The 27769-nt window shown below is 41.0% G+C and overlaps 2 protein-coding genes across 10 annotated transcripts in view; both read right to left on the bottom strand.

The window, feature by feature from the left end:
• Positions 1–11612: 11612 nt before the first annotated feature.
• The window catches only part of LOC130933375 (uncharacterized), a 43569-nt gene continuing 27412 nt past the window's right edge, over positions 11613–27769 (bottom strand). For 5 of the 9 annotated variants that reach the window (XM_057862969.1, XM_057862973.1, XM_057862974.1 and 2 more), the window contains 2 exons: positions 20480–20817; positions 11613–15010 (listed from right to left, as the gene is read on the bottom strand). In XM_057862969.1, the coding sequence (XP_057718952.1) occupies positions 12008–14260 (2253 nt within the window). In that variant the 5' untranslated portion in view covers positions 14261–15010; positions 20480–20817 and the 3' untranslated portion in view covers positions 11613–12007. Of the gene's footprint in view, positions 15011–20479; positions 20818–23013; positions 24341–24807; positions 25182–27769 lie in introns of those variants that run through there. The other 4 variants (XR_009067693.1, XR_009067695.1, XM_057862972.1 and 1 more) reach the window with 3 other exon arrangements.
• LOC130934648 (uncharacterized) lies at positions 19395–20840 on the bottom strand. Its single transcript, XM_057864197.1, has 3 exons — positions 20819–20840; positions 20480–20734; positions 19395–20278 (listed from the first exon to the last, which is right to left on the bottom strand). Exons 1-3 carry the CDS (start codon positions 20838–20840, stop codon positions 19395–19397), a joined length of 1161 nt encoding a protein of 386 aa, XP_057720180.1.

The raw sequence follows: 27769 nt of genomic DNA, 5'->3' as shown, positions 1-27769 counted from the left end.
TGCTACCCATGAAGCTACGGTAACTAGGCTAGGATGCCCGGAAGTTTCCTTTAGGTTCAAGCAGCGTGATTTTGTTCATAATTTAGTCTGCTTGCCGATGATCGGTCTTGATCTTATCTTGGGATTGGACTGGTTATCTAAGAACCATGTTCTGCTTGATTGTTCTACAAAGTCGGTGTACTTTATGCCGGAAGATATAGAAGGGCCGGTCGTGGTGAATAATTATTACTTGAATTCGATGATGGTGAACTGTTCCGGAACCGAATGTCAGGGTATCATGTTGTTAACCGCGGGCGTTTCGGGTGATGATCAAAGGTTGGAACAGATTCCAGTTGTGTGTGAGTTTCCGGAAGTGTTTCCCGATGATATTGATGAGTTTCCACCTAACCGAGAGGTTGAGTTTGCTATTGAGTTGGTGCCCGGGGCGGGACCAATCTCAAGTGCTCCTTATAGGATGTCACCGTTAGAGATGAACGAGCTAAAGTCTCAGTTAGAGGATTTGTTAGGAAAGAATTTTATACGACCAAGTGTTTCTCCGTGGGGTGCTCCAGTGTTACTGGTGAAGAAGAAGGATGGGAGTATGCGGCTCTGTGTGGATTACAGGCAGTTGAACAAGGTTACAATAAAGAATAAGTACCCATTGCCGAGAATTGATGATCTCATGGATCAGTTACAAGGAGCTGGAGTTTTCTCTAAGATTGATTTGCAATCCGGTTATCACCAGATAAGGGTGAGGGGTGAGGATATCCCTAAGACCGCTTTTAGAACTCGTTATGGTCATTACGAGTACACCGTGATGTCCTTTGGGTTGACGAACGCTCCTGCGATATTCATGGATTACATGAATAGAGTTTTCTGTCCGTTTCTGGATAAATTCGTTGTTGTCTTCATCGATGACATACTAATTTATTCCAAGACCGAAGAAGAGCATGCGGAACACTTGAGGACCGTGTTGCAGATTCTAAAGGAGAAGAAACTCTATGCAAAACTGTCTAAGTGTGAGTTTTGGAAGAGTGAGGTGAAGTTTTTGGGTCACGTGGTGAGTAAGAAGGGAATAGCCGTAGACCCAACTAAGGTGGAGGCGGTGATGGATTGGAAACAACCAACCACCGTAACAGAGATAAGGAGTTTTCTGGGTTTAGCTGGCTATTACCGAAGGTTTATCAAGGGCTTTTCACAGATAGCTTTGCCAATGACAAAGTTAACCCGCAAAGACACTCCGTTTGTTTGGACTCCTGAATGCGAGGAGAGCTTTCAGACATTGAAGAAAAAGTTGACCACCGCACCTGTGTTAGTGTTACCCGAGCCGAATGAGCCATTTGAGGTGTATTGTGATGCCTCATTGAAGGGTCTAGGGTGCGTGCTGATGCAGCACCATCATGTGGTGGCGTATGCCTCACGACAGTTGAGACCTCATGAGATTAGTTACCCTACGCACGATTTGGAACTCGCTGCGGTTGTGTTTGCCTTGAAAGTGTGGAGGCATTATCTCTATGGGGTTAAGTTCCAAGTTTTCTCTGATCATAAGAGCTTGAAGTACCTCTTTGATCAGAAAGAGCTTAATATGAGGCAGAGAAGGTGGATGGAATTGTTGAAGGACTACGACTTTGAGTTGCATTACCATCCGGGAAAGGCAACGTAGTGGCGGATGCGTTGAGTCGGAAGTCATTATATGCGGCTTGGATGATGCTTCAAGAGGAGAAGTTGCTCAAGGGATTCGAGAGTCTTAATATTGGTGCTCGAGAAGTATCCGGAATTTTATGTTTGAGCCGATTAGAAATCTCAAGTGACTTTAAGTCCGAACTCCTAAAGGCTCATCAAGATGATGAAGCCTTATGGAAGGTGTTACCGGCTATTGAGCAAGGAAAACAGTGGCGAGTGTCGGAAGAAAAAGATGGGTTATGGAGATTCAAGGGTAGAATCATTGTGCCGGATGTTGGCACTTTGAGGCAAGATATCTTAAAAGAGGCACACAAAAGTGGATTCTCCATTCACCCGGGAAGTACTAAGATGTACCATGATTTGAAGGCGATGTTTTGGTGGCCGGGTATGAAGAATGATGTGGCGGAATATGTTTCAAAGTGCTTAACTTGTCAAAAGGTAAAGATTGAACATCAAAAGCCTGCCGGTATGTTGCAACCTTTAGAGATTCCACAATGGAAGTGGGAAAGTATTGCAATGGACTTTGTGTCAGGATTGCCAAGGACTAGGGCTGGCTTTGATGCTGTTTGGGTGATTGTGGACCGACTGACGAAGTCAGCTCACTTTTTTCCCATTCGTATGACTTACACCCTTGAGGAGCTAGCACGGTTATACATAAAGGAGATTGTGAGACTTCATGGTGTACCTGCTACTATAATCTCTGATAGAGATCCTCGTTTCACTTCAAGGTTTTGGGGTGCATTTCAGAAGGCTTTTGGAACCCGATTAAGTTTGAGCACGGCTTACCATCCTCAAACAGATGGTCAATCCGAGAGGACGATCCAAACACTAGAGGATATGTTGAGAGCTTGTGTTTTGGACCAACCGACGAGTTGGGATCGGTATATGCCATTGGTGGAGTTTGCATACAATAATAGTTATCATGCGAGCATCGGAATGGCTCCGTATGAGGCCTTGTATGGGAGGAAATGCCAATCTCCGCTATGTTGGTATGAAGCTGGAGAGAAAAGCTTGTTGGGGCCAGAAATGATAGCTGAGACTACTGAACAAGTCAAGAAAATCCGAGATAGGATGCTTACGGCGCAGAGTCGTCAAAAGAGTTACGCCGATCAGAGGCGAAAGCCCTTAGAATTTGAGGAAGGAGACCATGTTTTCCTTAAGGTTACTCCGACTACAGGAGTAGGTAGGGCGATTAAAACAAAGAAGTTGAATCCTCGATACATTGGTCCATTTCAAATCCTAGAGAGGATTGGACCGGTGGCGTATCGGATGGCTCTACCACCTCATCTTTCGAACCTACACGACGTGTTTCACGTGTCGCAGCTTCGGAAGTACACTCCTGATGCTAGCCATGTGTTGGAACCCGAATCGGTTCAGTTAAGGGAAGATTTGACGCTTCCAGTGGCCCCAGTCAGAATTGATGATACTAGTATCAAACGGTTGCGTGGAAAAGAGGTTTCATTAGTCAAAGTGGCTTGGAGTCGAGGCGGTGTTGAGGAACACACTTGGAAACTTGAGTCGGAGATGCGAACGGATTATCCGCATTTATTCTCAGGTAATTGCATTTGAATTTTGTGGGCAAAATTCCCAATTAGGTGGGTAGAATGTAAAACCCGGTTAATTAACGGCTAATTAACCCATAAATGAGAATTTATTCTAGAAAGCCTAAAATGTGATTTTTATGGCTAAATGTGATAGAGGAGACTGAGACGAGAATTTTGGTACCAATTTTATAGAATTCGGATCAAGATTGGACCGAACGGGCCAAACCGGGCCAACCGGACCCAAAGTGGGCCCTTGGCCCAACATAACTTAACCAAAACCCTAGTTTTCAGCACTCTCTCTCCTCAGAACACTCAAAAACACGCTGAAAAGTAGAGGGATGGGGGAAGAACACTCTCTCAAACCTCTATCTCTCACTTGATCTTCAAACCACCATAACTTTTGATCTAGAGCTCCGATTGCCGCTCCGTTTACGGCCGCGCGTTCATCGCGGAGAGCTCTACAAAACCCATACAATTAATCTTGAGGTAAGCCACGTTTTGTTCTTCGAAATTCCAGCCTTGTTTTCGAGTTTTATGAGCAAAAATGTTGAGATTTTGGGTTCTTTGATGTTATAGGACCCAACTCTCTTGAAGGAGAAGGTTAATCTTGTCTCCTTGGACCTTGGGTGTGGTAAGATTCTCAACCCTAGTGTGATTTTGTTGTTCTATGATGTTTGGGTTTTTAGATGTTGTGTATGGGTATGATGATTGTGGCTTAGGTTGTATATATGTGAATATTGGAGCTTGATTGGTGACTTTGAAAAGCTTGGAAAGGGTTTGGTGGTGAAAAATCTGTTCTTGGAGGTGTTGAGACCTTGAGAGCTTGTGGATAAGTGGTTTGGAAGTGCTCCGGGGGAGCTTGGGAAAATCGGCTAAGGTATGGTTTCGGTTTCCCGTATCTAATATGTAATGTGGTAGGAAATACTTAGGCTAGAGGCCCTAAGATAGGCATTGAATTGTTGATGTTGTTGAATGATTGAGATATATGATGTGGTCATATATGTGATGATGATTATTGATGCCTTGGTGGTATGATGTATGAGAAATATGCATTGTGATATATGCTTGATGATTGGTTATGGTTGAATTGTGGTTGAACCATGTTGATGGTGAGTATGATATTGATTGTGTACAATGAGGATTTATTGGAATTGGTGTTGTTGAGAATTGGCATGAGGAATAGTATGTGATATGTCAATGTGTTTGAGTTGAGCCACTTGGGTGAAGTGGGTAAAATGATGAGATAGTGATTTTGGTAATTGTGGTAATGTGTCAATGTGTGAGTTGAGGAGGCTTGATGTTGAATTTGATACATTTTGATTGATTTCAAAGAAAAGGGATGAAAATGGCATGTTTTGATTGATTTTGAAAAGAATTGGAAATGGCTTGTTTTGAAAATGGCACTTTGTGGTTTTTATGAAAAACATGGTTTTGGGCATACTTTGATGGGACATAACTTGGACTACGGATCTCTGTTTTGTACCAAATCTGTTTAGAAATGAAATTTGATCCGGGATGTCCATGCCGTTCGAAGAACGGGTGAAAAATGATTTAAATTGAGGAAGTTATGTCCATTGGAAGATAGGGGTTTGAATCTGTGAATTCTGCAGCTTTTAACTTAGAAAATTTTTAGCAGAATAACCCCTTGCGCGTAGGCGTACCTGGCGCGTACGCGCCGATCTTCCAGAAAGCGCCATCCACGCGTGCGCGTGATGTGCGCGGGTGCGCCGATTGTGCTGCACCCAATGCCCAGCCATTTTACAGAGAGTTATGCCAGAACTGTGCCGGTGTTGTGCCTGGGGCACGAGAACACCCGCGCGTACGCGTGGTTGTGCGCGTCGATTGGCAAATTTTTAATCCACGCGTTAGCGTGCATGACGCTTGCGCGTCGATGAGTTTTTGAGGCCATCCACGCGTGCGTGGAGTGCGCGTACGCGTGGCCCTTTTCATCCCAAAGTTATTTTTGAGTTTTAAAAGCCAAATCTCATACTTCTAAGCCTCCGATCTCACCATTTATGTCTTAAATCATTATGACATGCCTAGCTATTAGAAAGGGGCTAGTGAATGAGGTAACTTGCGAGTGAAGCAAGGGAAAAATGAATGATCAATGAGGATCAAGATGATTATGTGAGATGCGGAGGATGGTGGTGGAAGTGCTTGTTATGCCATGGGCCGAAAGGCTGTAATTGTTAATGAAATGGCTGGTTATGGATTTAACCGTGAGCCGGAATAACTGTGTATGCTATGAATATTGGCTGGTTATGGATTTAACCGTGAGTCGGTATAGCTGTGTATGCTATGATTATTGGCTGGTTCTGGACTGAACCGTGAGCCGGATGGCTGATATGGATGTTGATCCATGGATGAGAATTCATGCATGATGATGCTGAATTATTGATAATTGTGAATTGCACTTCCATTATCAGAGATACGAGTTTCCCTGGGTAGTAGCAGTGGCTAGCCACCACGTGCTCCAGGTGGAGGCTCGAGACTCTGTTGACCCTATGTCGCAAGTGTGGCCGAGCACTGTGAAAGACCCGGATGAGCTCGCCCCCGAAATATTCACCAGTGAGGGTGATGGATATGGATCATGTTTATGATCAAGTTTATAACGAGTATAACTCGAGTTGGGGATGCGCGACAAAGGGACAGTCCAATGGTTAGCGACCAGGACTTGTCGGGTTGGCTCTATAACCGACAAGATGATATCATCGGCCACTAGGGACAGGCATTCATCATATGCATACTATGTGAATTGTTTGAGATTGTCTATTTGACTGCATATTACTTGATAATTGTCTAACTGTCTTAACTGCTCCTACTTGTATATTCTTTGTCTGATATAACTGTGTTTGCGATAATATACTCCTGCTGGTGGTTGGGAGGTTTGAAGGAATTGGAAAGGGAAGTATTAGTTAGACTGAAGAATCTTTAGTCAGATGCCCTTATATGGTTAGCTTGTTTATAAGCTTTGATATTATCTGGAGGAAGTTCTAGGATTGCCTTTGGCTTTCCTCTATTATTATGTATTATATATGTGGAAGCTGTTACCATGCTGGGGACCTCTGGTTCTCACCCATGCGGATTTTGTGGTTTTCAGATGCAGGACGTGAGGTTTCCCGCTGAAGCATGCTGGGGACTTCTAGATTCGCGAAGATTCCTTGTTCTTGGGGACTCTGTTTAGTTTATATGTTTTGCTTAGATACTTTTATCTCCATTAAATAATACAAACTGTGATGACTCCTCTTATGGGAGATTTTGGAGAATAGGTTTTATGTATTTGTGTCCCTTTGGGTTTCCTTTGGGGTTTTCCTTATTTTATCATATGTATATATTGCTATGCTCGGATCGGTTATCTTCGCAGCCGGATTTTGAGTCTTGATATTCCTGCTTTTGACACTCAGTTGTATATATATAATCTCGCGTTGGTTACCCTTGTTCGTTACGTTATCGATCGGAGTGTTGCGCTTTTGAGTTGCGATTTTTGTTTTACCCCTTTTTCTACAAAGGCTCCTAGTTATAATCAATCATTCATACTACTATACGTACTAAATTTTTATTTTAGAGGTCGTAATACCTTGCCATCTCTGAATTATGACTTAAGCATAAGTCTCTGTATGGTAGGGTGTTACACTTATAAACAAGCTAACCATATAAGGGCATCTGACTAAAGATTCTTCAGTCTAACTAATACTTCCCTTTCCAATTCCTTCAAACCTCCCAACCACCAGCAGGAGTATATTATCGCAAACACAGTTATATCAGACAAAGAATATACAAGTAGGAGCAGTTAAGACAGTTAGACAATTATCAAGTAATATGCAGTCAAATAGACAATCTCAAACAATTCACATAGTATGCATATGATGAATGCCTGTCCCTAGTGGCCGATGATATCATCTTGTCGGTTATAGAGCCAACCCGACAAGTCCTGGTCGCTAACCATTGGACTGTCCCTCTGTCGCGCATCCCCAACTCGAGTTATACTCGTTATAAACTTGATCATAAACATGATCCATATCCATCACCCTCACTGGTGAATATTTCGGGGGCGAGCTCATCCGGGTCTTTCACAGTGCCCGGCCACACTTACGACATAGGGTCAACAGAGTATCAAGTCTCAACCTGGAGCACGTGGTGGCTAGCCACTGCTACTACCCAGGGAAACTCGTATCTCTGATAGTGGAAGTGCAATTCACAATTATCAATAATTCAGCATCAACATGCATGAATTCTCATCCATGGATCAACATCCATATCAGCCATCCAGCTCACGGTTCAGTCCAGAACCAGCCAATATTCATAGCTTACACAGCTATTCCGGCTCACGGTTAAATCCATAACCAGCCAATATTCATAGCATACACAGCTATTCCGGCTCACGGTTAAATCCATAACCAGCCATTTCATTAACAATTACAGCCTTTCGGCCCCTGGCATAACAAGCACTTCCACCACCATCCTCCGCATCTCACTTAATCATCTTGATCCTCATTGATCATTCATTTTTCCCTTGCTTCACTCGCAAGTTACCTCATTCACTAGCCCCTTTCTAATAGCTAGGCATGTCATAATGATTTAAGACATAAATGGTGAGATCGGAGGCTTAGAAGTATGAGATTTGGCTTTTAAAACTCAAAAATCATCTTTGGGATGAAAACAGGGCCGCGCGTACGCGCACTCCACGCGCACGCGTGGATGGCCTCAAAAACTCATCGACGCGCAAGCGTCATGCACGCTAACGCGTGGATTAAAAATTTGCCAATCGACGCGCACGCGTCAACCACGCGTACGCGCGGGTGTTCTCGTGCCCCAGGCACAACACTGGCACAGTTCTGGCATAACTCTCTGGAAAATGGCTGGGCATTGGGTGCAGCACAATCGGCGCGCCCGCGCGCATCACGCGTACGCGTGGATGGCACTTTTCGAAAGATCGGCGCGCACGCGCCAGGTGCGCCCGCGCGCAAGGAGTCATTCTGCTAAAAATTTTCTAAGTTAAAAGCTGCAGAATTCACAGATTTAAGCCCCAATCTTCCAACGGACATAACTTCCTCATTTTAAATCGTTTTTCACTCATTCTTCGAACGGCCTGGACATCCCGGATCCAATTTCATTTCTAAACAGATTTGGTACAAAACGGAGATCCGTAGTCCAAGTTATGTCCCGTCAAAATATGCCCAAAAACCATATTTTCATACAAAACCACAATATGCCATTCTCAAAACAAACCATTTTCAACCCTTTTCAAAATCAATCAAAACATGCCAATTTCATCCCTTTTCTTTGAAATCAATCAAAATGTATCAAATTCAACATCAAGCCTCCTCAACTCACACATTGACACATAACCACAATTTACCAAAATCATTATCTCATCATTTTATCCCACTTCACCCAAGTGGCTCAAACTCAAACACATTGACATATCATATACTATTCCTCATGCCAATTCTCAACAACACCAATTCCAATAAATCATTATTGTACACAATCAACATCATACTCACCATCAACATGGTTCAACCCACAATTCAACCATAACCAATCATCAAGCATATATCACAACATGCATATTCTCATACATCATACCACCAAGGCATCAATAATCATCATCACATATATGACCACATCATATATCTCAATCATTCAACAACATCAACAATTCAATGCCTATCTTAGGGCCTCTAGCCTAAGTATTTCCTACCACATTACATATTAGATACGGGAAACCGAAACCATACCTTAGCCGATTTTCCCAAGCTCCCCCGGAGCACTTCCAAACCACTTATCCACAAGCTCTCAAGGCCTCAACACCTCCAAGAACAGATTTTTCACCACCAAACCCTTTCCAAGCTTTTCAAAGTCACCAATCAAGCTCCAATATCCACACATACACAACCTAAGCCACAACCATCATACCCATACACAACATCTCAATACCCAAACATCATAGAACAACAAATCACACTAGGGTTGAGAATCTTACCACACCCAAGGTCCAAGGAGACAAGATTAACCTTCTCCTTCAAGAGAGTTGGGTCCTATAACATCAAAGAACCCAAAATCTCAACATTTTTGCTCATAAAACTCGAAAACAAGGCTGGAATTTCGAAGAGAAAAACGTGGCTTACCTCAAGATTAATTGTATGGGTTTTTTAGAGCTCTCCACGGTGAACGCGTGGCCGCAAACAGAGCGGCAATCAGAGCTCTAGATCAAAAGTTATGGTGGTTTGAAGATCAAGTGAGAGAAAGAACTTGAGAGAGTGTTCTTCCTCCCCTCTCTTCAATTTCAGCGTGTTTGAGTGTGTTGTGAGGAGAGAGAGTGCTGAAAAGTAGGGTTTTGGTTTAGTTTAGTTGGGCCAAGGGCCCACTTTGGGTCCGGTTGGCCCGGTTTGGCCCATTCGGTCCAATCTTGGTCCGAATTCTATAAAATTGGTACCGAAATTCTCGTCTCAGTCTCCTCTATCACATTTAGCCATAACAATCACATTTTAGGCTTTCTAGAATAAATTCTCATTTATGGGTTAATTAGCCGTTAATTAACCGGGTTTTACATTCTACCCACCTAATTGGGAATTTTGCCCACAAAATTCAAATGCAATTACCTGAGAATAAATGCGGATAATCCGTTCGCATCTCCGACTCAAGTTCCCAAGTGTGTTCCTCAACACCGCCTCGACTCCATGCCACTTTGACTAATGAAACCTCTTTTCCATGCAACCGTTTGATACTGGTATCATCAATTCTGACTGGAGCCACTGGAAGCGTCAAATCTTCCCTTAACTGAACCGATTCAGGTTCCAACACATGGCTAGCATCAGGAGTGTACTTCCGAAGCTGCGACACGTGAAACACGTCGTGCAGGTTCGAAAGATGAGGTGGTAGAGCCATCCGATACGCCACCGGTCCAATCCTCTCTAGGATCTGAAATGGACCAATGTATCGAGGATTCAACTTCTTTGCCTTAATCGCCCTACCTACTCCTGTAGTCGGAGTAACCTTAAGGAAAACATGGTCTCCTTCCTCAAATTCTAAGGGCTTTCGCCTCTGATCGGCGTAACTCTTTTGACGACTCTGCGCCGTAAGCATCCTATCTCGGATTTTCCTGACTTGCTCAGTAGTCTCAGCTATCATTTCTGGCCCCAACAAGCTTTTCTCTCCAGCTTCATACCAACATAGCGGAGATTGACATTTTCTCCCATACAAGGCCTCATACGGAGCCATTCCGATGCTCGCATGATAACTATTATTGTATGCAAACTCCACTAATGGCATATACCGATCCCAACTCGCCGGTTGGTCCAAAACACAAGCTCTCAACATATCCTCTAGTGTTTGGATCGTCCTCTCAGATTGACCATCTGTTTGAGGATGGTAAGCCGTGCTCAAGCTTAATCGGGTCCCAAAAGCCTTCTGAAATGCACCCCAAAACCTTGAAGTGAAACGAGGATCTCTATCAGAGATTATAGTAGCAGGTACACCATGAAGTCTCACAATCTCCTTTATGTATAACCGTGCTAGCTCCTCAAGGGTGTAAGTCATACGAATGGGCAAAAAGTGAGCTGACTTCGTCAGTTGGTCCACAATCGCCCAGATAGCATCAAAACCAGCTCTAGTCTTTGGCAATCCCGACACAAAGTCCATTGCAATACTTTCCCACTTCCATTGCGGAATCTCTAAAGGTTGCAACATCCCGGAAGGTCTTTGATGTTAAATCTTTACCTTTTGACAAGTTAAGCACTTTGATACATATTCCGCCACATCATTCTTCATACCCGGCCACCAAAACATCGCCTTTAAATCATGGTACATCTTAGTACTTCCCGGGTGAATGGAGAATCCACTTTTGTGTGCCTCCTTTAAGATATCTTGCCTCAAAGTGCCAACATCCGGCACAATGATTCTACCCTTGAATCTCCATAACCCATCTTTTTCTTCCGACACTCTCCACTATTTTCCTTGCTCAATAGCCGGTAACACCTTCCATAAGGCTTCATCATTTTGATGAGCCTTTAGGAGTTCGGACTTAAAGTCACTTGAGATTTCTAATCTGCTCAAACACAAAGTTTCGGATACTTCTCGAGCACCAATTTTTAGACTCTCGAATCCCTTGAGCAACTTCTCCTCTTGAAGCATCATCCAAGCCGCATATAATGACTTCCGACTCAACGCATCCGCTACTATGTTTGCCTTTCCCGGATGGTAATGCAACTCAAAGTCGTAGTCCTTCAACAATTCCATCCACCTTCTCTGCCTCATATTAAGCTCTTTCTGATCAAAGAGGTACTTCAAGCTCTTATGATCAGAGAAAACTTGGAACTTAACCCCATAGAGATAATGCCTCCACACCTTCAAGGCAAACACAACCGCAGCGAGTTCCAAATCGTGCGTAGGGTAACTAACTTCATGAGGTCTCAACTGTCGTGAGGCATACGCCACCACATTACGATGCTGCATCAGCACGCACCCTAAACCCTTCAATGAGGCATCACAATACACCTCAAATAACTCATTCGGCTCGGGTAACACTAACACAGGTGCAGTAGTCAACTTTTTCTTCAATGTCTGAAAGCTCTCCTCGCATTCAGGAGTCCAAACAAACGGAGTGTCTTTGCGGGTTAACTTTGTCATTGGCAAAGCTATCTGTGAAAAGCCCTTGATAAACCTTCGGTAATAGCCAGCTAAACCCAGAAAACTCCTTATCTCTGTTACGGTGGTTGGTTGTTTCCAATCCATCACAGCCTCCACCTTAGTTGGGTCTACGGCTATTCCCTTCTTACTCACCACATGACCCAAAAACTTCACCTCACTCTTCCAAAACTCACACTTAGACAGTTTGCATAAAGTTTTTTCTCCTTTAGAATCTGCAACACGGTCCTCAAGTGTTCCGCATGCTCTTCTTCAGTCTTGGAATAAATTAGTATGTCATCAATGAAGACAACAACGAATTTATCCAGAAACGGACGGAAAACTCTATTCATGTAATCCATGAATACCGCAGGAGCGTTCGTCAACCCAAAGGACATCACAGTGTACTCGTAATGACCATAACGAGTCCTGAAAGCGGTCTTAGGGATATCCTCGCCCCTCACCCTTATCTGGTGATAACCGGATCGCAAATCAATCTTGGAGAAAACTCCAGCTCCTTGTAACTGATCCATGAGATCATCAATTCTTGGCAATGGGTACTTATTCTTTATTGTAACCTTGTTCAACTGCCTGTAATCCACACAGAGTCGCATACTCCCATCTTTCTTCTTCACCAGTAATACTGGAGCGCCCCACGGAGAGACACTTGGTCGTATAAAATTCTTTCCCAACAAATCCTCTAACTGAGACTTTAGCTCGTTCATCTCTAACGGTGACATCCTGTAAGGAGCACTTGAGATTGGTCCCGCCCCGGGCACCAATTCAATAGCAAACTCAACCTCTCGGTTAGGTGGAAACTCATCAATATCATCGGGAAACACTTCCGGAAACTCACACACAACCGGAATCTGCTCCAACCTTTGATCATCACCTGAAACGCCTGCGGTTAACAACATGATACCCTGACATTCGATTCCAGAACAGTTCACCATCATCGAATTCAAGTAATAATTATTCACTACGACCGGCCCTTCTGTATCATCCGGCATAAAGTACACTGACTTTGTAGAACAATCAAGCAGGACATGGTTCTTAGATAACCAGTCCAATCCCAAGATAAGATCAAGACCGATCATCGGCAAGCAGACTAAATTATGAACAAAATCTCGCTGCTTGAACCTAAAGGAAACTTTCAGGCATCCTAGCCTAGTTACCGTGGCTTCGTGGGTAGCATTGTACACTCTTAGATCATAACCTAAGGTTACAATCTTCAAGCCTAACTCATGGGCTTTCTCAAATGCAATGAATGAATGCGATGCTCCCGAATCAAATAAAGCATTTAAAGTTTGACCAGCCATTTCACAGTTACCTCTAATAAGTGTCTCGAATCCCTCAGCTCCTACAGCTGAAGTGGTGAACACCCGACCAGTCTGTTGTGCCTTCCCAGCACCTTGTTTCTGCCTCTCCAGACAACTGGCGGCTTTATGCCCCGCCTTTCCACAATTGTAGCACAAACCCCATCCGGCCTTGCATGGTGCTCCCGGATGGTGACTTCCACACTTAGCATAAGCTTGTTCATTCTGAGGTTGCTTCCCAAACTTCTTCCCTTGGAAATTGTTGTTGTTGTTGGGCCTCCTGAAAGAGCCTCCCCTCTTGAAAGACGGACCTCTAGGTGCAAAGCTCTTCCCTCGGTTCTGTGGAAATGAACCTTTGTGACTCCCTTTCTCAGCGGTTGCCCTTTTCACACACTCTTCAGCAACCCTACACTTGTTCACCAACTCGGAGAAAGTCCTAATTTCCATTGGTCCCACTGAACTAAAGATATCACTCCGGAGTCCTCCTTCATACTTAACACACTTCCATTCCTCATATTCCACCAGAGTCCCTTGGCACATACGAGAGAACCTGAACAGTTCCTCAAACTTGTCAGTATACTCTGATATGGACATAGTACCCTGCTTCAGCTGTAACAATTCAAATTCCTTAGCCGTCCTAGCAGAAGTCGGAAAGTACTTCTTATAGAACTCTTCTTGAAAGACATTCCAGGTGATATAGTCATCACCCTGCTGCAGAAGACGTCGGATGCCTTGCCACCAATGCGACGCTTCACCGGTGAGCATATAAGTGGCAAACTCGACACGCTGTCCTTCAGGTACCACTTGTGCTTGTAATGCTCGCTCTATAGCCTGAAACCATGTATCAGCCTCAGTCGGGCTAGTAGTTCCCTTGAACTTAGGCGGATTAACCTTCAAAAAGTTTGCCAAGGTCATCGGGCCCTGAACTCCACCTCCATCATTACCATGGTTGTTCATCTGTTGACCAAGAGCCTCAGCAGTGGCTTGCATAGCAGCAGCCATGTTCTCCAACGCAGCCATAAAGTTCACCGGGTCATTAGGGTTATTCTCCGGTGCACGAGCATTCGTACGACCTCTCGCACTACCTCTACCGCGTCCACGAGGCGCCATCTGGTTCCTTTACACACCCAACAATCGATATTAAGTTGATCAGTCTCAATATCGAAAATCTAGTGCTTCAAAGTCCCAAATGCATGCTCATGAACGTTTATGCCAATTATATCAAGCAGATATACTAATAGCACATAACACACATACAGAGAATGCACAGAAGCATAGTCAGTCCATCCCTCAGGCTCTACAGGAACGAACTGCTCTGATACCATAATGTAACACCCTACCATACAGAGTCTTATGCTTAAGTCATAATTCAAAAATGGCAAGGTATTACGACCTCTAAAATAAAAATTTAGTACGTATAGTAGTATGAATGATTGATTATAACTAGGAGCCTTTGTAGAAAAAGGGGTAAACAAAAACCGCAACTCAAAAGCGCATCACTCCGATCGATAACGTAACGAACAAGGATAAACCAACGCGAGATTATATATATACAAAGGAGTGTCAAAAACAGGAATATCAAGACTCAGAATCCGACTGCGAAGATAACCGGTCCAAGCATAACAATATATACATATGATAAAATAAGGAAAACCCCAAAGGAAACCCAAAGGGACACAAATACATAAAACCTATTCTCCAAAATCTCCCATAAGAGGAGTCATCACAGTTTGTATTATTTAATGGAGATAAAAGTATCTAAACAAAACATATAAACTAAACAGAGTCCCCAAGAACAAGGAATCTTCGCGAATCTAGAAGTCTCCAGCATGCTTCAGCGGGAAACCTCACGTCCTGCATCTGAAAACCACAAAATCCGCATGGGTGAGAACCAAAGGTCCCCAGCATGGTAACAGCTTCCACATATATAATACATAATAATAGAGGAAAGCCAAAGGCAATCCTAGAACTTCCTCCAGATAATTTCAAAGCTTATAAACAAGCTAACCATATAAGGGCATCTGACTAAAGATTCTTCGGTCTAACTAATACTTCCCTTTCCAATTCCTTCAAACCTCCCAACCATCAGCAGGAGTATATTATAGCAAACACAGTTATATCAGACAAAGAATATACAAATAGGAGCAGTTAAGACATTTAGACAATTAGCAAGTAATATGCAGTCAAATAGGCAATCTCAAACAATTCACATAGTATGCATATGATGAATGCCTGTCCCTAGTGGCCGATGATATCATCTTGTCGGTTATAGAGCCAACCCGACAAGTCCTGGTCGCTAACCATTGGACTGTCCCTCTGTCGCGCATCCCCAACTCGAGTTATACTCGTTATAAACTTGATCATAAACATGATCCATATCCATCACCCTCACTGGTGAATATTTCGGGGGCGAGCTCATCCGGGTCTTTCACAGTGCCCGGCCACACTTACGACATAGGGTCAACAGAGTATCAAGTCTCAACCTGGAGCACGTGGTGGCTAGCCACTGCTACTACCCAGGGAAACTCGTATCTCTGATAGTGGAAGTGCAATTCACAATTATCAATAATTCAGCATCAACATGCATGAATTCTCATCCATGGATCAACATCCATATCAGCCATCCGGCTCACGGTTCAGTCCAGCCATTTCATTAACAATTACAGCCTTTCGGCCCCTGGCATAACAAGCACTTCCACCACCATCCTCCGCATCTCACTTAATCATCTTGATCCTCATTGATCATTCATTTTTCCCTTGCTTCACTCGCAAGTTACCTCATTCACTAGCCCCTTTCTAATAGCTAGGCATGTCATAATGATTTAAGACATAAATGGTGAGATCGGAGGCTTAGAAGTATGAGATTTGGCTTTTAAAACTCAAAAATCATCTTTGGGATGAAAACAGGGCCGCGCGTACGCGCACTCCACGCGCACGCGTGGATGGCCTCAAAAACTCATCGACGCGCAAGCGTCATGCACGCTAACGCGTGGATTAAAAATTTGCCAATCGACGCGCACGCGTCAACCACGCGTACGCGCGGGTGTTCTCGTGCCCCAGGCACAACACTGGCACAGTTCTGGCATAACTCTCTGGAAAATGGCTGGGCATTGGGTGCAGCACAATCGGCGCGCCCGCGCGCATCACGCGTACGCGTGGATGGCACTTTTCGGAAGATCGGCGCGCACGCGCCAGGTGCGCCCACGCGCAAGGAGTCATTCTGCTAAAAATTTTCTAAGTTAAAAGCTGCAGAATTCACAGATTTAAGCCCCAATCTTCCAACGGACATAACTTCCTCATTTTAAATCGTTTTTCACCCGTTCTTCGAACGGCCTGGACATCCCGGATCCAATTTCATTTCTAAACAGATTTGGTACAAAACGGAGATCCGTAGTCCAAGTTATGTCCCGTCAAAGTATGCCCAAAAACTATATTTTCATACAAAACCACAATATGCCATTCTCAAAACAAACCATTTTCAACCCTTTTCAAAATCAATCAAAACATGCCAATTTCATCCCTTTTCTTTGAAATCAATCAAAATGTATCAAATTCAACATCAAGCCTCCTCAACTCACACATTGACACATAACCACAATTTACCAAAATCATTATCTCATCATTTTATCCCACTTCACCCAAGTGGCTCAAACTCTAACACATTGACATATCATATACTATTCCTCATGCCAATTCTCAACAACACCAATTCCAATAAATCATTATTGTACACAATCAACATCATACTCACCATCAACATGGTTCAACCCACAATTCAACCATAACCAATCATCAAGCATATATCACAACATGCATATTTCTCATACATCATACCACCAAGGCATCAATAATCATCATCACATATATGACCACATCATATATCTCAATCATTCAACAACATCAACAATTCAATGCCTATCTTAGGGCCTCTAGCCTAAGTATTTCCTACCACATTACATATTAGATACGGGAAACCGAAACCATACCTTAGCCGATTTTTCCAAGCTCCCCCGGAGCACTTCCAAACCACTTATCCACAAGCTCTCAAGGCCTCAACACCTCCAAGAACATATTTTTCACCACCAAACCCTTTCCAAGCTTTTCAAAGTCACCAATCAAGCTCCAATATCCACACATACACAACCTAAGCCACAACCATCATACCCATACACAACATCTCAAAACCCAAACATCATAAAATCACAAATTACACTAGGGTTGAGAGTCTTACCACATCCAAGGTCCAAGGAGACAAGATTAACCTTCTCCTTCAAGAGAGTTGGGTCCTATAACATCAAAGAACCCAAAATCTCAACATTTTTGCTCATAAAACTCGAAAACAAGGCTGGAATTTCGAAGAGCAAAATGTGGCTTACCTCAAGATTAATTGTATGGGTTTTTTAGAGCTCTCTGCGGTGAACGCATGGCCGCAAACGGAGCGGCAATCGGAGCTCTAGATCAAAAGTTATGGTGGTTTGAAGATCAAGTGAGAGAAAGAACTTGAGAGAGTGTTCTTCCTCCCCTCTCTTCAATTTCAGCGTGTTTGAGTGTGTTGTGAGGAGAGAGAGTGCTGAAAACTAGGGTTTTGGTTTAGTTTAGTTGGGCCAAGGGCCCACTTTGGGTCCGGTTGGCCCGGTTTGGCCCGTTCGGTCCAATCTTGGTCCGAATTCTATAAAATTGGTACCGAAATTCTCGTCTCAGTCTCCTCTATCACATTTAGCCATAACAATCATATTTTAGGCTTTCTAGAATAAATTCTCATTTATGGGTTAATTAGCCGTTAATTAACCGGGTTTTACACCTACCACATTACATATTAGATACGGAAAACCGAAACCATACCTTAGCCGATTTTCCCAAGCTCCACCGGAGCACTTCCAAACCACTTATCCACAAGCTCTCAAGGCCTCAACACCTCCAAGAACAGATTTTTCACCACCAAACCCTTCCCAAGCTTTTCAAAGTCACCAATCAAGCTCCAATATCCACACATACACAACCTAAGCCACAACCATCATACCCATACACAACATCTCAAAACCCAAACATCATAAAATCACAAATTACACTAGGGTTGAGAGTCTTACCACATCCAAGGTCCAAGGAGACAAGATTAACCTTCTCCTTCAAGAGAGTTGGGTCCTATAACATCAAAGAACCCAAAATCTCAACATTTTTGCTCATAAAACTCGAAAACAAGGCTGGAATTTCGAAGAGCAAAATGTGGCTTACCTCAAGATTAATTGTATGGGTTTTTTAGAGCTCTCTGCGGTGAACGCATGGCCGCAAACGGAGCGGCAATCGGAGCTCTAGATCAAAAGTTATGGTGGTTTGAAGATCAAGTGAGAGAAAGAACTTGAGAGAGTGTTCTTCTCCCCCCCCCCCCCTTCCCTCTAATTTCAGCGTGTGTGTGTAACAAGTGAGGAGAGAGAGTGCTGAAAACTAGGGTTTTGGTTAAGTTATGTTGGGCCAAGGGCCCACTTTGGGTCCGGTTGGCCCGGTTTGGCCCGTTCGGTCCAATCTTGGTCCGAATCCTATAAAATTGGTACCAAAATTCTCGTCTCAATCTCCTCTATCACATTTAGCCATAAAAATCACATTTTAGGCTTTATAGAATAAATTCTCATTTATGGGTTAATTAGCCGTTAATTAACCGGGTTTTACATCGCACACCTCAAAGACCTCGTTTTGCCTATCAAACAAGTTAACTTGGATGTTTTCCGCTGCCTGCTGATTTACTTGAAGTTTGTTGATTGCATATTCAGAGAATACATGTCCCGCATTCAGTCGAGCCTCAGCCTCAGCCCTCTTTCTAGTGAACAACTCATTTAGCCTGTAAAAAGTTGCCTTGACAAGTGATGTAACTGGAAGATTTTGTGCCCCCTTTAATACCTCATTGATGCACTCGACTAGGTTTGTGGTCATGTGTCCCCAGCGATATCCATTATCGAATGCCAAAGCATATTACTGATGTGGGATCCGATCGAGCCACTGAGTGTAAGCCTCACCACGCTCACGTAATCTTGCATACTGCACATTAAATTCACGCACGGTCCTACAATAACCTGTAAAAAAAGAAAAAAATAAGTATGACCGCATAACACTAACATCAGTATTTCATCCTAATTTACGTACCCATATTTACAATCAACTTCTGTAAATACGGTGCCTTGAAATTCCTTAAGAAGTTGGATGCTATGTGCCTAACACAAAACATGTGGATAGCTCTCGGAGGCTCCCATGATCAGTTACTACGTGCTATTGCTGAGGTAATAGAGTCGTGTCGATCAGAGATAAGCCCAATACCATCCCACGTCACCACATGTGTGCGCAAATGAGTAAGAAAGAAGTGCCATGCATCAGAAGTCTCACCCTCAACAACGGCAAATGCAAGAGGCACAATATTGCCATTGCCATCCTGAGAAACTGCAACTAAGAGAGCTCCCTTGTATTTTCCATACAAATATGTGCCATCTATTTGGACGATTTGTTTACAGCTCCTAAATGCTCTAATGCAAAGGTAAAAGCTCCAAAACACCCGTGTTAGTATCCTAATATCCTGGACCACCTCATCCCCTTGGTAAGCTGGTGCAGTTTCGATCTTGACTGCAGCTGATGGATCTTTTTTTACCATTGCTTCAAACCACGACGGTAAAGCTTCATAAGAAGCTTCCCAACCACAAAAAATATTCGCAATTGCCTTTTGCTTAGCCAGCCATGCTTTGCGGTAACTTATCATATAATTGAATTTCGATTGCACTTCAGCAATCACAGATTTTACTTTTAAAGATGGATCAACATCAACCAATGGCTTTATAACTTCTGCAATCATGTCTGAGTTTATCTTGGCATGATCTTGAGAGATTGTTGTTCTGGAGCATGTGTGACTACCATTGTACCGCCTTATAATCCAACAAAACTTTCTCTTAATAAGATTAACCCTGATAAGCCAATCGCAATTTGTTCCATATTGTACACACTCAGCATAAAATGTGGTTGGCTCAGATTCACACACTCGATAATCCACACCCCGACAAATGGTATAATCTTTAATTGCTGTAATCACAATTTCTCTAGAACTAAACTCAATGCCGATAACAAATTCACCATCTGTAACAACAACAGGGTCTACACCAGCCATAACAAGAAATAATTCTTACTATTAATAATAATAATAACAATAGTGATAAATTAATAATAATAACAACAAATAATCATAATAACAAATAATAACAATAACAGTAATGCGAATTATAATAAAAGCTAAGCTAATAATAATAATTATTATTATTATAATACTAATCACAATAAAAATAGAAGACTACTTACCTGCATTGACAAATTCAGAAAATTCTGGTGCATTCATAGCGTCTAGATCCAAAGCATGTATAAAAGAAAGCTCTCTTGATAGATGTTGGCTCGTTAGTTCATTTGTCACATCTGCAATGTCAGGCTTAACTATGACATCATCTTCATCGACATCTTCAACTGGACCAACAATATGATAAGTGCCCTCGAATTCCTCTTCACTTTCAGTGTTATAAACCGTCCAGTCGATGTTAGGTTCAAGTAAATTAACCTCAACTAATTCTTTAAACTCAACATATAACTCGATAACTGACGCTTGTGCCCGTGTTTATTGGTAGATCGAAAACATTCCTTGCATACTTGCATCGTCAACCACATACATTATTTGAAATTGAATAAAACCACCAAATACTAACACAGGCTGTCTATAACAAATATTTGTGACTCTCTTTAATATTTGATTATCAACACATTGACAAAGTATACTCTTAAATTCCTCATATGTTATTCCAAAAAGAATAACAAGATCATATGGATTTTCACATACAAAGCTCACACCTTCAGATGTTTGTGGAAAGATTTGACTATTGTAATATATTTTCAAACTAACACTTTCCTCCATTTTTCCTCTCTTACTCTCTCAACGAAATAAACCACACTCACACTCAACAAATTCGTTCTTCTTTTTATTATACTCGAGGTATTTTTTAATCTAAAAAATACAGTACGCCCCCTGCGTAATGTCATTCCGCCCCCTGCGTTCTGGCAATACGCTGTTCTTGTATTGTCAATACGCCCTCTTGTATTATGTTTTTAATATTAAACTAATACAATACTCCCCTTGTATTGTGTCTTTAATATTAAACTAATACAATCCGCCCTCTTGTATTGCTTTTAAAAATTTTTAGAAAAGCAATACACCCCCTTGTATTGTCTTTTTTTATTTTTAAAAAAATATTTTTGTAAAACAATTCGCCCCCTGTGAATTGTTAGCCCCCAGAAACATGCAAAACACCACCAAATCCAATATCAAAGCATTACACCAAATCCTAACCAATATTCAAAAAAATAAGCCTAAAAAGAGTACATGATTACAATTAAAAATCTATGAACTAATATTATTTATCTCTCAAATTTGTATAAAATAAATTTTTAGATATGTAAAAATCAATATGAATCAATAGAATTCCTTATGATTCTTGATTGTGTTATATGGTTCAATTGTCTCAATTATAACTTATAAGCTTCTCAAATCTTATATCTTTGCAAAATTAGTTCGAGTGAATTAGTTTATTGAAATTAACCGTTAGTAGACTTTTTGATAGCAAAACAATCTATTGTTTAACTAGTTGTCAAAAACATATTTGAAAATTAACGCCAAACAATCAAATCCTTTAGCAAATAAACAATTTTTTTACAGCATGAAACATGCATTTTCTTTTTAAATTCAATCTACTTTTACACTTAAAAAATCAATTGTATATATCACTTAAAAAGTTAATTCCTTTATTGAGAAAAAAATGTCTGATTCCAATAAAAATCAACAATCAATTTTTTGTGTTCGCTATGTTTTAAAATGTTTAGACTAATGTTTTTTCAAAACATTTGTTTATGATATGATTTATGTGCTAAACTCCTTATGTCATATAATAATATTTGTATCATAAACCAGTGCTACTAACCCACAGCTCTTCTGCCACGTGTGATCTATTATTGATGTATTTATTTTGCTACTTGATACTTATATCTATTACTTATGGATGCATGAATGGAGATGAGCTTAGCTATTATTTTTACCGAGTAAACACCTAATTCAGTTTCTGTCTATTTTTCTCGTATATCTCCCGTTTATAGTTGACGAAAAAGTTTGATGTGTCACTTACCAGCGCTAATCTGGCAGTTAGTCCATCTAATTAAGTGCCAACGTGGATAAGGGGGAATAGACAGGGGTCGATTTGTCCCCCTGTCACATTCAAAAACGATGCTGTTGCTAGGTTAAGAAGGAGAAAACGTTTAACTTACCCTGATAACCCCAAGCCCTAACTCAAATTTACAGAATAACCAAAACTCCTCAACCTTCTTTGCGCGATAGGAAATAGAGTGGTAGAAGTAGCAAGTGTTGGTGCTGACAAGGCCGCCAGGAAGGACTCGGAGGACTCCTCTAACATCGCACTTGACAGAGTCACTGACGTCGTGCAGTGGAGGCAGCTTGTGTCGGGATTCAAGTTAGTAATGAATTTGGGCATCTAAAACATTATTCTAATCCAATCTCTGTTCCTAAATTGCATGTTGGTGTCTTAGTGTTCAATAGGTTGAAATGGGTTGCCTAGTTGTTTATTTTTATAAATGTTGTGATACTGAATGGATTTTAAAGTTTTTAAGTTAATTTGTTAAATAATTAATGTTAATTGTCAGTAGTTTAGATGATTGGCACATTGATGTTAAACTGTCATGAATTGGATTTTGATTAGTAAAAATAATTTTCGGATGGATGAGTTTGAAGTAGTTTCTGTTTTCCATCATCGAAGAATTTTTAAGAGGAATGCATAGGGCAAATTAGAATATATTGATAGAAAAGTCAAGAAGTGGCCACCTTTAGACATTGATTTGGTGAACTTCTTTGATTTTGAAATGTTACTGAAGGAATTGGGTAATAGGGAGTGCCTTGTAGACATGTCGTTGCAGCAATAGCTAAAATGGGTCTTAAGGCTGAGGATTTCGTGCATAAGTGGCTAGCTATGGAAGCCATCAGAGCAACTTATTCACATTGCATTAAACCAGTCAACAGTGAAAGTACTAGACACCTATCAATGCACCAAGGCCACTGCCTCCCACTATCAAGAGAGCTGCTCATAGACCTAAGATGAAGAGAAGAGCCAATCCAGTTGAGAGAGAGATGAGCACCACCAAGGCGAAGAAGACATTCGTTGTTACCTGCTCTAAGTGTGGCCAAACGGGCCATTACTACAAGACATGTCCGAATGCAGCACAAGATCCCAACTGAAAGCCTATGACTAAAAAGGAGAGACGAGCACAGAAGAAGATAACAACTCACAAATCATCAACTGATCCAGCAACAAACACTGCTCCAGCCCCAAACACTGATCAGGTACAATATGTTAGCTTTAAGAATTGACTTGTCCTAAACAATAACTTCTTTACTCTATGTTTGAGAATTGAGGTACAATGACTGTGTTATGTACTGATTAGGTTTATATGTTGCTTGCTTAAGAATGGTTGTGTTATGTACTGATTAGGCTGTGTTATGTAGTGATTATGTTTATATCTTGCTTGCTTGAGAATGGCTGTGTTATGTACTGATTTGGTTTATATGTTGCTTGCCTGAGAATGGGTGTCTTGTGTACAATGGCTGTGTTTGAGAATTATCTTTTGTTGCTTGATTTCTATAATATGTTGAATTTTGTCACAGAGCAAAACCAGAAAAGCTAAAAAGAAACTACCCAAAAATCAAAGAGAAGAAATTTCAGTTTCGCAATCTACACCACCAGCTGAGAAAGTACTTTTTTTCTGTTGTTTTAGAAAACAAAACCTGTTTCATCCAAGAAATTAGTACATCTCAATCTCTTAAAGTCTTCATTCATATAACTGTTAAACCTACATTATTACAGGCTACAGGAGAAAACTCCAATAACAACCCTCCAACATGTAGGGAGAAGCAGCAGATTGTTAGGCCTCCAACTCCATATTTCGTGCCTCCACCCATACTAGCACTGGGACCAACCTTATGGTTCAAATCTCAACCTTCCCAAGCGCCAAACCAGATGCCGCCTCACAGCTCACAGCTCCAATCAAATGACTCAATAGCTGGGAAGACTACTCCAAGAACCAGTCATGCTGCGATTTCTGAAGAGACGATGGCAGCTGCAAATTCAACTACTGCATCATGACTTTTGAAATTTGTGCCAACACCCGCCTACAGGCCTCCAGGACTCAGGCCTCCTAAGCAGGAGTGACACTTATAATAGGGATTTAGATATGTGATACTGAGATATGTGATACTGTTATTTTGGTATTTTGAGACTTTAGTTTGAAGGATACAATTATGTCAACAAATGTTTAGTTGTTATTTTGGTATTTTGGTATTTACAAATGTGTAAGTTTTGATTAGGGCTATGTTGCCTTTGCAATGATATTAATACTGTGAACATATTAATTACATGTTTCTTGACAATATGAATATAATGGTATGAATTGCTATGCTTTACAAGGTTTACTTCAATATATGTTACATGCACAAATATTTGCTGCTCTAATTTGCATTAAGTTCAGATAACAAACTTTGAACAGTCATTATAATAATTCATCTTCATATAACTTACATCCACAATTTTTACATATCCAATCTCTTCTTGTCATACAGTTCTTAGATATCCGAAAATTATTCATTAGGTTGCATACATAGTTCCAAATAAACAGGCAACCATAACCCCAATCAAAAATGAAAAAATACTACAACCTAACCCCCCCCCAAAGCATCTACTTTCACCCATTTTTACCCTGCTCTTTCCCAATTGGTTTTCTAATCCAATCAACTTAATTTCTAGCTCTTCCAATTTATCATCCACCGCATCACTAAGGCCTTCAAATCGCGGCTGGTTCTGCGACAATACCCCCTTTGATGTTGTCTTCGAAATATGCTTATTAAAGGAAGAGACATAATCATCTAGCCACATACAAAAAACGAGTAACATCCTTCTGCAGTCTACATATAGACAAATTCAAAAAGGTTAAACCATGAACAGACCTGAAACTAAGTATAAAATCGAACACATTCAACACAAAATTTTCTATGAACATATCTTGAATTTAGGGCACTGTAAGAATAACCTATCCGGATTACTTTTGGTCCCAGACATGAACAGAACAGCATCAGACCCGCAACAGCATTTTGGGGAGACCCATCTCTTCTTCCTTCTACCTACAATACTCCCATTAGAGTTCATGGTATAACTCTAACTATCACTAGCTCACAAGTTGGAGGATGCGCAACGTTCTCCACTTCCAACCATGGTCCCCTAGGGTTTCGTTATTGTTTAGACTATGAATACTTTGTGCAGAGGTTGGGGAACGAAAAAGATGAATTAAACATTTTCTCCTTCTTAATCTAGCAACGGCGTCGTTTTTGAATGTGACAAGGGGACAAATTGACCCCCTGTCCGTTCCCCCTTATCCACGTTGGCACTTAACTGGATGGACTAACTGCCAGATCAGCGCCGGTAAGTGACACATCAGACTTTTCCGTCAACTATGGATGGGGGATATACGAGAGGAGGCGCGATGACTTATTTTTTGCATAGACAAGGACCGGCGTGGGTTACTTTTTTGGTGAGGGATCGCGTTGTCCTAATTAGAAATGGACAGGGATCGGGTTGGGTGTTTACTCTATTTTACCTACAGATTTACTGGAATTGCATATTACTACTAGTATATATTGCATACGTTGTGCTGCAAACGTGAATGTATAACTAGCGTAAATGATTATATACTTGATGTAATGGCGCCTTGTTCCTTTTTTTCTTTGTTTTGCTTTTCAAGATTACACACTCATTAGGAAAACGTTTTAAGAAGTTTTTAAATTAACCTAACCTCGCCAAAAAGCTTATATGACTATCAAATCAGCTAAATAGACATATACATTAGGAGTTTAGTTCTTTAAATCATTTGATATTTGGTTGAGTAAAGACTTAACATCCAATTTTCAAAAATTCTAATTTTAATTAAAGAATAAAATCCCATCCCAATCCTATTAATTTGCTAAAATGACAACTAGCCTTCTAATAATGTAAAAATGATATTTCGACTTTTAATAATTTATTGTGTCTTTATTGTCTTATAACGGAACAATTTCGCATAATTCATCAGTTATTTATGTGTCAAATAATAATTTAATAGAGACAGATTATCTTCTGTCTTATGAGCAAAATAAATATGTTTTAAGACAGATAAATTTCTATCTATTTATTTGGCCTAATTATTTGTTTTATGCTTGTGGTCAATTTTGATTAATTTTATTTATGGTCACAGATTCAAAAAATTATTAATTATGTTTTTTATGTTTTATTCTATTAATTACAAATAAATTTTATGTGCATGTGACTTTTGAAAATAAAATTTTAGTGGAGGAATTCTGATAGGAATAGTAATAGTAATGCCAATGATGAGGCCCAAAAAAACAACAGGATGGTCCAATTAACAAAAGGGTGAGGAATGGATGAAAGACTACAAGAAGTAAGGTTCTGAAAACCAAATTCGACTGGCTGATTTGACCAATTAATCAAAAATCGGTCCTCCGATTGGTTCGATTGATATCCAAAATCGTTCTGCAAAGGATCGGTAAAAAAACTGACCAAACCAACAGTTAATTATTGAACAAGATGAACCGATTCAGTTTTTTGAAAGTCCGGTTTGCTACTTCCTCTTAAAACAACGGCTTTTTGAGGGGAATACAAGAAAGAAAAAAAATAGCTTCAGAACCCGTTCCTCTTCCCCTTCATTCTCTCATAAGTCACAAATCTCCCCCCAAATTTTAGTGAAAAAAATCCTATCAGAGCGAATCACCCTCTTCTCCTTGCTGTGGAATCTCTATTTGGACACATCGCCGTCACTCACGTCACCCACCTCACCGTCATTCATCTTGTCGGCTCGCCTCTTCGGTCTCCAACCTCTGCTCACCTCGCCGTTGCTCACCTCTAGTGTAAGAACTTCTCGGCTCCTCCATCACCCACATCCCTCTCCTTGCTACTGTACAGCTCGTCTACTTCGTCTCTGTCATCAGCTCGCCACCAAAATTGCCTTTCTGCTCGCCTATCTGTTCTCCGTCACGAGTGATGAAGAAATGAGAATGGTGGTTACTCCACAGTTTCCTCAGTCTCAATAATGATACATTACTTTTTCTGTTCTTGTTTTTAGGGCGTTGCTTATATTGCAAAGAAAAATATTATTTGTGTTAGTTGCAGATACTGAAAACCATGCTTTGAGGTATGTGATAGATTCAAAATAATAATAGTCTAACGTAATCTTCATGATCTATGTTATAGCAATCGTTGGTGTTAAAATGGTGAATTTAGTCATAGAAAACAGTAGAAAAACTCTTGCTTTGTGAACTATATGTCATATATTAATAATATACACATGGTTTCATTCTTAAAAGATTCCTGAACTTTAGTGACCAAAAAAATTACAATTTTGTTGAATATTTGACTAGAAGTTTTTGTTGAAATTTGTTATGATTCTGAATTTTTGTAAAAGTTGATTTTTTCATTGTTGTTAATTATTTAATTATAAGAAATT

Source organism: Arachis stenosperma, chromosome 6 (genome assembly GCF_014773155.1).
Source record: "Arachis stenosperma cultivar V10309 chromosome 6, arast.V10309.gnm1.PFL2, whole genome shotgun sequence".
NCBI lineage: Eukaryota > Viridiplantae > Streptophyta > Magnoliopsida > Fabales > Fabaceae > Arachis > Arachis stenosperma.
The sequence above is the reverse complement of the archived record's forward strand: the minus strand, read 5'-3'. Positions and strand labels throughout refer to the sequence as shown.

What these genes read in the sequence shown, in the direction of transcription:
- LOC130934648 (XM_057864197.1), bottom strand. Translation starts at nt 20,840, where the DNA reads ATGTATGTGGTTGACGATGCAA. An exon ending in GTATGTGGTTGACGATGCAA is followed by an intron (nt 20,735 to 20,818) that starts GTATGCAAGGAA and finishes TTAAAGAATTAG; the next exon opens with TTGAGGTTAATTTACTTGAA. An exon ending in TTCTGAATTTGTCAATGCAG is followed by an intron (nt 20,279 to 20,479) that starts GTAAGTAGTCTT and finishes TGGCTGGTGTAG; the next exon opens with ACCCTGTTGTTGTTACAGAT.